General features: G+C 54.8%; 1 protein-coding gene across 1 annotated transcript; it reads left to right on the top strand.

The window, feature by feature from the left end:
* The first annotated feature begins 4,499 nt into the window (after positions 1-4,499).
* HER10_EVM0008395 (bacterial transferase hexapeptide) lies at positions 4,500-10,362 on the top strand. Its single transcript, XM_035483064.1, has 3 exons — positions 4,500-8,464; positions 8,526-9,718; positions 9,776-10,362. The coding sequence occupies exons 1-3, from the start codon at positions 7,714-7,716 to the stop codon at positions 9,839-9,841; spliced, it is 2,010 nt and encodes a 669-aa protein (XP_035338653.1). The 5' UTR covers positions 4,500-7,713; the 3' UTR covers positions 9,842-10,362.
* The last annotated feature ends 46 nt before the right edge of the window (positions 10,363-10,408 follow it).

Below are 10,408 nucleotides of genomic sequence, written 5' to 3'. Positions count from 1 at the left end.
TGGACACTGTCACACAGATGAACAACGGTCAACCAGACACAGTCGCGGAGTGGAAACCCCCATACGGCAAATACATTGCACCATTGCGCTGATGCTCTCAAACGCCTTCCATTTCGCTCCTCGTGCTTCTCGCTCCGGCCGGCCCCACGAGACGACATTCCCGCAATTTCTGGTTAGGCTTTCTTCATTACCGAGCGACCAGGTAAAGGACTCACAAGCTCCACCAAGGCCAAATTCATACGCATACAGCTACGAATGTTATCATTTGCAGGCTTGACTTAAGACAATATCGTGATTCGTCGCATCGATAGACGCAAGCAACACAAGCCACGGCTTTTCTAGAGGAACTTGGTGTATACCTCGAGGAGAACGTCTGCGGCCAAGTACATCAGTCGGGCGATATCTCCAGGCGTCTGGTCAAAGCTCCAACGACTAAGCAAGAACATAACTTCGTCTGCAAAGTCGAGTTGGGAAGCCAGTCAGCTGCAGGCCATCCGCATTTCTGACTTGATTTTCTGTTGAATCTGATGGCCAAAGATCATTATGCCTTACCTCTGATATGCGCAACAGACGGTGAAGCAGGTGTGCGCTTGTGCGCCTGGGTGTGACAAGATGTCAGCACTTGTGCAGCGAAATCGTGATAGCCGCATGAGTCTCCCACCAATGCAGCGCACATCACATTACCTCTGACCTAAGCAGGATGTGGAGGAATTCATCACCTTCGAGTCAAACTCTACGCGGCATCGCGAAGAGCCCATGACATCTCACCTTGAGCAACAACATCTCGTGGAACGAAACCGACGGGCCAGCGTAGTCCCGGTTGCTAATATTGGACTGCCGAAGATTGGGCAAGTCGCGCCGTCGAGAAAGTCTCGTCTGTCTCGTCACAGCGCATGTATCGAATCGAACCGCCCTGTTACTCAACTCTCCTCCTCCCGCACATCAGGGCTTCTCGTTGGCTGCATATCGACTTGTCGCGAACCAATCAGACCAGTGATGCCGCTTAGCTGCCATCACGGTAGGTGTGGGTGGGTCGCGGCGGTAAAGATACCCGGGCGAGGAGCGGAGGGCGACGCTGGTGCAGGTGGGAGGGTCGATTCGGACGCCTCCGCGCTTTTTTCTCTTTTCTTTTCGTACACCCGCCCTGCGACAAGCGCTACGCACGATGTAAAGGAAGGGGTGCAACAACTTGCAATACCCTTTGGTCTGGAGACACTTTGACCGCCGTCAGAGCCGACGACATAATGCCCTCTCTTCCAACGCCTTGCCCTCACATACGCGACAAAGAGACGAGACGAGACGAGCGGATCGGTCCCGGGCAAAGCTGGGGTAAATAGCCCAACAACGCAGACTGAAAGTCAGGTTGCCCTCTCAGTCCCACCCAGGATTGCACGGCTAAAAATAATCCACCTTGGGCTGTATCCTGGTCCATCTACATCGGAAGATTAACGTTTTTATTTCACCCCTGCCCCGTCAGAGGAACGAGAGCAGACACCACCAATCCAACACCAGACTTGAATGTGAAGGGAACCTGGGAAAAAAAGATGGGACAGTCACTACGGTCACTCTCTCTAAGTGCTATCGCCGAACTCACTTCACCCGCGGGCTCTGTGCCGCACATCCAGACCGTCCCCATCCATCTCTCTCAAGGCTCGACAGCAACACCCATCACTCAGCCTAGGTATCTGATCCCTGAGACAAGTCATCACCCCGATTAACGAGCAAAGATGTTGGCAGCCGCGATCTATATTTCATAGGTAACTGTTTCCGGAACAAGACTGGCGCATGCGCTGCCGCGACCGGACAATTGCGCGGCCAGACTGTTGCGACAAACGCATGGAGAGTGACTAGTGATTGCAACCCTACAGGGTCGCTACATCCCGGGAGACATCCGCGCACAGAGAATGCCACCTAGAGATGAGCGGTGCAGATGGTGCTGTTGCGTACGGATACCTCACAAATCGACTCAAGTCGACGTCTCCCGCGACTGGTTGTCACGCTGAAGAACGGAGCCAAGGGCCGAGACACGGCTCAGCGCGGACGCGGAAATGGGACTATCCCCTCACTAATCTCACACCAACTCGACACCAAAACCTGCTAGACGGTTGACTTGGTGCACTGCCGCGTTTGCTAGCCCAGTTGGCGGCTGCAGATTGCAATCGAACGGGATGACAATACGAGCCACAGCCAGCTAAGCCTGGTTGTTGACGACGATACCCGACGTTGGCGTCACACTTGAGGGTCTAGCTACGACGCTGAGCGTGCTTTTTAGACGCGGCGAAGGGAAGTGGGCTCGCAGAGAAGGGGAAGAGAAGAGGATATGTCACTGATCGCGTCAAACTGCATGACACGGGGACCCTATCCTGACAGCTCCATTGGTTGCTACATAATGATGATCAACCGCATCCGCCGGCAATGCTCGCTCTCACCTCACCACTACTACCTTGCGCCGGGGGGTACGAGGCAATTTCGCTGATAGCTCAGTCTGGTTGGCGGATGTTCACAGTATTTTCCCGTTGAGAGCGAACATCCGTCCAATCTGAGTACCTATCATCAGAAGGGTCATTGTTGCACACGGTAATGAAGGTCCTCAACACTCCGAAACAGCCGCTGTACCACCGCTCCATCCCGAGTCAAAACCAACTGCGGCCATTATGACGAGGATGAGACCCCGTTTGACATGGACTACCGCGTGGCCATGTGCTATTTATGAAGCCGTGAGCGGATGAAGGGACCAAAGGTTCGACCAGGATTGCTTCTGCACCGAGGGGCGGTCGTCCTGCGTCTTATAGCGATGGCCGGGGTGCTTGGTCCGGACCTGGTGGACCAAGCGACACCTAGGCCTTGGGGTTTCTTTTCTTCACCTTCCTGAACGTATCAAAGCCGTTTCCTGCCAGAGTTAAGAAACGTGGGAGACCCTGGCATCAGTTCTCTGCGGCACGGCACACCTGATAATTCAACCCCGGCCAAACAGCGGTCAAAAAAGGGTTACAGCGAGGGTCAAGCTTCGTGAGAGCGATAAGTGGAAACCAGTGTAACGCTACAGGCGGGCAGCGTCTCCGGATGCGCGAGGAGCCTTCTTGGTGAACCGCGAGAGTGTCTGACTGTCTGGAACGCTTTGCTCAGGCAACGACAGTCGGTCAAGTTGTACAAATCTTGGGATGGTGGAGTCGAGGCGGCATGCTGACGATTTGACCGGGACAGCGACGGACGGCGAGCATGTCAAGGTTGACAGGGCTAGCGGATGCAGGCTGGCCGCTGGCGAAATCATGGGCCCGGGTCGTCGCCATGCTGAAAGTGAGTCCTTGCGTCTTTGGCGAAAGCAGCCGGCGGCTCTTGTCATGGGCGGTCGCTTGTTTCCTGCCCCCAAACTCTGGAGACACTGGAAATGACGACGGCTCACGGCCGCGGCAGAGCGGGGGCCAAAAACACACCTTGCCATGCGCCGGTAGCCTTCAAAAGGGGGGGGGGGGAGGATGGCAGATCCCTCCATCAACCTCCCCCATCACGTGGCAGAGGTTATGAGACGTATTATCAAGCACACATGTATGCGTACGTGCTCGCTACCTCACTTTCCTATAGCAATACGGTGCAGTACGTGTACAGATACAGGACACTGCCAACATGCATCATTTAGCCCAATATCGCATCGCGGGGAGGTGGGCAATGTGGCCGGTGAGGCCCGCGAGATGATGGTGTGTGCCAACCCTTGCAGCCTGGACACCAATCACCGCGACACGGAAAATAGTTGGTGGACATGGTCAAATTGGCTCTCACTCATGACATTGAGCCTACGGGTGATGAGAGAAAATTGTTACTGAGGAAAAGGACATATCTGCCATTCCACGGTTTGGAAGGGCAACGGCCTTGGACTCACGGGGGAGCTCGATTTGAGGATGGAGGCAAGGCGAGCAGGAACGGCGATGGGCACAAGCACGGCGGGCATATCCCAGCCCAGGCCCGGCTAGCCCAGGTCGACCTACCGTCAAGCACAGTCCAGTTGAGTTGCAATACGTACTCCGTACAGCTGGAGCGACCAGACGCGGGTTGCAGAGGTTGTGGCTCACGCCCTCTCCCCAAGTCTCCAATGGCCTGTCGACACGCCCCCTCCTTTCTGCATACCATCCCCCCCTTGTTCATGCCTCGCCAGGGGACCCAGCTGGTGGCCGTGGAAGCGACGACAAACGCAAGTGGCTACTGGCAGCAGTATCGCGCGAGTACTTTGTGGCGGTCGAGTACCCGTGAGAAGCGCCATGCCGCGACCCAATGCTGCTCGTGTTTCCCGGGTTTAGCGACGAAGGACTGGGGTGTCTAGGAGGAATGGATCCGTATGTATGACCCAGGAAGGGGAGGAGAAGGTGAAGAGAGGCGATACGGATGCCTCTTGCATGTTCAGACCAACACTTGCACACACACACACAGAGAGAGAGAGAGAGAGAGAGAGGAAGGGCGAGCGAAAGGAGGGGGCTCGATGTGTGGATGCAGCACACAAGGTGGGATTTCGCGGGAGAAGGGAACCAGGATCAAGAAGAAAGTGAGTGAGGCCACACTCTGCGTACTTTTTTGGAGAGATTTTGTACTCTCTTTCTCTTGATCCGTACAGGATACAAGTAACGGGGCACCCGCCGAGACCATCGTCTCGTCCCTGTTACCCCGAGAGGTATTTCTCGTTCCCTTGCAATTTCGGTCGCAGCCCAGCGTGGACGTTGAGTACGGACGACGAACACACAGAGATCCTTCTTCTTAATTATTTGGCCATTGGAGTTGAGCTTTGGCGAGCGAGCGCGTAACAACGGGAGGGAAGAAAGAACAAAAGAAAAAAGAAAAAGGCTGGCTGGTTCCCGCACTATCAAGGGTAGCCCTTGGCTCGCCTACACCTCAGACTTTCGACAGTGCCGGCTTGTCAACGACTGGTTCATACCTTACCTTGCCTTGCTTTCCTTGCCCACCACGACGGCGACGGGGACGAACTAAGGCTGCGGCTACAGATGCCAGACGCTTCTGCGGATACATTCTACAGTTCATCGGAGCAGGTGTACTACGAACGGAGTACGGATACGACAGAGCGCGTGCAAGAAAGAGAGAGAGTGTGTGAAAGGAGTACGGAGTAAGTAAAGGTACCTCGAAACAATTAGATACCAAGACACGACCACGACCACCCCGACCACCACTTTCACACTCGAGGTTCGCTACCTCGACCACTTGCACTTCCACATGATATGAACATATTCCCTACCCTCTGCCCCCCTTCGTCACACTTACACTTTCTTGTCATCTCACCCTTTCGCCCATCCCACCCGTCAACATCCGACACCGCCAAAACTATTTCCTCTTCACAGTCACGCAGCCTAACTCATCAGGCAGGGCAGATTCGTTGCGCTTTGCATATCCACTCTCTACATCCCAGAGGCAAACGGTGCGCGGCAGGCAAGGTTCGAGCATTGATACAGACGGATATCCCTACTCGCCCAGCATTCTCGACTCGGACTGGCATTTATACCGGATTTAGCGGAACACATTGCAATCCGAGTCGCGTTACAGCCAGAAGTCTCCTCACCACATCTCAGTGGCTCGCGTCGTGGGAAATTGTCTCCTCACTCTTCAGTGTTCCACCCCCCGAACAGGCGCAGCATAATCGCGCGTCAAAAAACGCTCAAGCGCCGCCATACAAAGCAGCCATCATCCCTCGACTCGGACAAACCCTTGAGACGGGGAGAAAGGAAAGAGACGGGCCTTGAACAATTGGACACAAGGGCAGCGGCAAGAAGCTGGACTAATACTCTATTCTCACCCTTTTTATTTTTCCATCTTTCTCTTTCTCAACTTTGGGGAGAGAGAAGACGAGAGAGAGACAGAGAGAGGCGCACGGTACCTTTAAGGAGAACAACGCCGGCGCAGTTTCCCCTTTGGTTCCTTTGATACTCTCTACTTCCTCGCAGGCGACACACCGAATCGCAGGCGCGAACATTCATCTGCCTGCTTCCGTCTCATACGCGCACTCACAACACACACACATCTCACCACTGCCATCACTACCACCGGTACGGCAAATTGCGAGCAAATTGCGGAGCTCATTGTCTACATTAGATCCCAATTTCGACCTTGGGCGTCTCCATCGTCATCGTCATTGTCATCCCTGGCCGGACGCAACCGCAATACGAACCCCGTCGGCCAAGCCAAGACCACGCATGTGCTGAACTGCTCCAAAGGCCGATTTCATCTGGACCACCTACTTCTTCTCCAACGCAGACAGAACATCGCATCTACGGATACTCCTAGCTCGTTTCCTCGTGTCGGATCCAAGGCTGTAGCAGTCCTGGGTTACCGCTAGCAAACATAGCCAGCAGCAGTACTACACAGTACACGCAACTCTCAAGTCGGGTTGTTGTCAAGGCAGCCAAAAACTCCAGACAAGATCCCAATAGGGATATTTCATGTGAGTGAATCTCTAACGTGTCTGCTGCCCAATGTTCGCTCCCACTCTTTTGCATCTGCGTTTCTTGTCCCCTTCATCTGCCGCCCAAAGACCAAACAAGGCAAGGGCAGAAACTCTCTTGACGGCGTCGAGCATCCGTACAGGCCGGGACGCTGGGTCGGGCTGTTCCCATCCAATTTCTCTCACACATATCCATACACCAAGGGCTGCACAGCCTCAGGTCTCAGCGGCATCTTTCTCACCAATTTCTGCCCTTGTTCCACCCCCGGAGCGGACAAGACACCGCTCTCGCTCTCTCGTCCTTGTCGCACGTTCCCAAGACAAGGTACCTTGCCTTTTTTTTTTCTTACTGACGCACGCGCGCACAGCCCAGCAATCAATTATTTGTCCCACGCCCCTCCCCCCGCCGACGCCCACTAAAAAAGAAGGGAAGAAAAAAGTCCAAAGCTCAAGCTCCCGCGACCTCCGCGCGCCGCGTACCGAAGCACCACCGGCGGCAGAAAGCAGCAACAGCTCCAGCTGCTACCTTAGCTCCAGTTCCAGTCCCAGCACTACCTTAGCAGCTGCAGCTGCACCTGTACTTTGTACCAGCACTCTGTCCCGCCAGCAAAGAGTGTCATCATTGCGCTTGATACCACCTCACTCTCTTTTTTTCCCTCTTGTGCAGATCTTTGAAAGGGACCAGGGGGTAACGCGAGGTAAGGAAAGAGGAAAAAAAAGAGAAGAAAACTTTACCCACCCCCACGACAAAGCAACGACTTGGATCTCAACCACGCCAGACAAGAGGTCCCCATTTCTTACTCATCCACGTTGACCTCTCACGGAACACCATCTTCCAAGAGACTCTCCAAGTCCGGAAGATATCGAGGCCCCCTCCCTGTCTCAAAAAGCCGCTCGCTCGCTCGCTCGCCTCGGACCTTCAGCCCAACGCTATCCTAGCTGTTGCTGAGTCCTTCTACGGCTCCGTAGCTATTCAAGAGCAACATTCCGCTTAGCTTGGCTCGGCCCGAATCGCTGATTCTGGCTCTCATTGACGCGCGCGAGCTCCTGCGCACCCTTTTCGTCAACATCATCTCTACCGAAGCTCCCCGCCGACTGACTCTTCACTCACCACGCGACAATTATCCGTCAATCCATCTTGCCGCCGGTCGCTTGCTGCATCTGCGCAGCTACTCTACCACGGCACAACTATCGCTTGCTCGGCCTAACGCGCCTGCATAGCGACGTAACGACTCTCACCACTCACCGTCCGAGTCGGTGAGGTGCCGTTCTAAATCATGTCAACATTTACTGCCCTCAATGGGGGCTCACCAAAAATGTCAGAACCGCCCAACCCGCCCGCCGACGCCAGTAGAGCCCCGTCAGACGAGCGCACCAATGGACAAACCGCCCTTCCTGAGCCCAAATCGACAGCCGCCGTAGAGCCCTCCCCAAGCCAGAGGGAGCCTTGGGCCGGCCCCAGCCAGGAAAGGTCCCCGTATCAAACGGCAAATTACCCCGACGTTGATGGCTCTCATAAGAGAAAGCGATCAAACTCAGTAGAGCTGAGGCGAGAAGCTCCCGGGCGTCAGGAAAAGTCCCCGGAGACCGCTTCTCAACCCCACCCACCAGAATCACGTGAACCCTATGGAACGCCCTCGCGCGATCATCGCCCGTACGCTGAACGCGAAGATTCAAGGGAACAGGGTGAGTCATGGTATTCACGCGAGGGAAGAGAAAGAGAGAGGGAGAGGGAGGAGAGGGGTTACTACGATCAACCTTCTGCAACGTCTACCCAAGGTCAATCCGAAGAGCAAATTGGGGAGGCTCTGAGACGCGCCAACCAGATGGATGCGAATGATTACGACAACACCAGCCCTGACGGTGATGATCGATCTATGGCCTATGGATCTTACACACCTGGCGGATCCCGTGACATGCTCCAATCCGACAAGGCGAAGAGAAAGCGAAACTTCAGTAACCGAACCAAGACGGGGTGTCTTACATGCCGAAGGAGGAAGAAGAAGTGCGACGAGCAGAAGCCAGAATGTAGGAGATGCCCTGACCGTTGCCATTTTTTGTTTGAGTGATAATGCTGACCCTTTTTCAGGTAGCAACTGTCTTCGTGGAGGCTTTGTCTGTGCAGGATATCCTCCGCAGCGAAATACAGCTTGGCAGAAGCCGGACAGCAAGGCCGCCGCCATCCCCTTGGAGTCCAAAGACCCCAGCTACGTCCCACCTGGCGCATATGGTATGCCACAGCAAGCTCCTTACGGCAGCCAGCCAGCTGTCGGACCAAGACGAGAGGCATTACCTCCCTACCGTGGCCAACCCTTGCGGATAGATCCTCCTCAGGGCCGACCCCTACTGACTGACGACGACCGGCCGACAGCCTCGACGATTCCCAGTGCATCGGTTGCAAGCCCCGAGACCAAGCTATCCGCCATTCCCTACACTCCAGCGAACGCCTTCCCGACGCCAATCAGTGCCCAAGGGCCTCCCCATGCCCCCTTCTCGGAGAGAAAGGACTACCAGCGTGTGCCCCCGTTGCACGACATTAGCAGGACTGTGCCGGAGCCGGAGACACCTCATCCTGGCAATGCGCTGCCGCAAATCAACATTCTGCACCCCACGAGGTCGAATAGCCCCATCCCGCAGCCTCCAGCAACTAGCAATGCACAAGTCGCCGCGCAGCTAGCCTTATCGCACACTCAGTTTTCTTCCAGCCGGTCTAGGACGACGAACAAGGAGGATATGCTTGCCGGCAAGCTCTACTACCCATTCGATAAGGAGCTTGTCCTTGAGCGCGAACGGTGCAGCGCTGCATGTTGGCGATTCAATAACTCGACGAACCCCAACAACGGTGTCTCGCCAACCGAGCGAGGCCGCCTGTTCCGTGAGATTTTGCAGCCTCGCGACCCTATCCAAATTTCGCCTACAGTTGCATCGCCAGTGACCAACATTGGAAGAGTGGGCGAGGACGTTGTTGTGGAAGCGCCATTCACTTGCGACTACGGGTACAATATCTCTCTTGGCAAGAATGTCGTTGTTGGCCGAAGTTGCACCATCATCGACACCTGCGAGGTCAAGATTGGCGACAATTGCCACATTGGACCGAACGTGAGCATTTACGCGGCAACGCTGCCCACCGACCCTAAGAAGCGCTTAGGTAGCAGGGGCCCTCAACTTGGCAAGCCTGTCACTATCGAAGAGGACTGCTTCATTGGTGGAGGCGTCATTATCCTGCCAGGCGTCAGGATTGGGCGCGGGAGCACCGTTGGGGCCGGTGCGGTTGTCACCAAGGTATGTCGTCGACATGCGCTCCCTCATCATGAAACTCTAGTCTAACATATGCTGCAGGACGTCCCTCCCTTCACCATCGCTGTCGGCAACAACGCTAGAATTATCCGCGGCATTTCCTCCTAACACAGCACTTGGTCTCTGTCTGCTTCCCTATCTCTTCCTCGCTGCTATGATACCCAGCTGCGTCTCATTGTACAAAAGCGTGTGTGTATGTGTTGTGATTTTTTTTTTTTATCTTATTCCATTTATTCCATATCATTTCTTATTATTGTTTCTACGATTTGGAGCCAAGCGCAAGGAGCAAGAGAGGGAACCATCAAAAAAGAGCCTGGCGTTTTCTAATACATTGGTTTCCTTGACACGAAGCTGGCTGGATGGGGAAACAGGCCCCATGGGCCTAGCTGAGCTAGTTGGAGAGAAAAGCACGGGGAGGCACCGGTTGCGTGGGGGTTTAGCTCTGGTAGCTCTAGACGGAGGCCGGATGGACGAGCTTACTTACATTGACAGCAAAAGGCTGTCAGTGCACAAGAGGAGGCAAACAGTGTCGATGCGTTGTGTGTTGTGTGTATGTAACTTGATGCGGCGTAGGCAACGAGATGTCGGGCATGTCGTCCGGCATAAGATCGGTAGCTTTATTGCAAGAGGCAAATGAAAGTTGTTGCCAGACATGATGTCAATGATTCTGTTCAA

This window comes from Colletotrichum scovillei (assembly GCF_011075155.1).
Source record: "Colletotrichum scovillei strain TJNH1 chromosome Unknown Contig00001, whole genome shotgun sequence".
Lineage (NCBI taxonomy): Eukaryota > Fungi > Ascomycota > Sordariomycetes > Glomerellales > Glomerellaceae > Colletotrichum > Colletotrichum scovillei.
This window is presented reverse-complemented; position numbering and strand designations above follow the sequence as displayed.

Excerpts from the sequence above, each read along its gene's own strand:
- HER10_EVM0008395 (XM_035483064.1), top strand. The coding sequence starts at position 7,714 with ATGTCAACATTTACTGCCCTCAATGGGGGCTCACCAAAAATGTCAGAA. Across the intron at positions 8,465-8,525 it reads CGACGAGCAGAAGCCAGAAT|GTAGCAACTGTCTTCGTGGA; the intron begins GTAGGAGATGCC and ends ACCCTTTTTCAG. Across the intron at positions 9,719-9,775 it reads CCGGTGCGGTTGTCACCAAG|GACGTCCCTCCCTTCACCAT; the intron begins GTATGTCGTCGA and ends CATATGCTGCAG.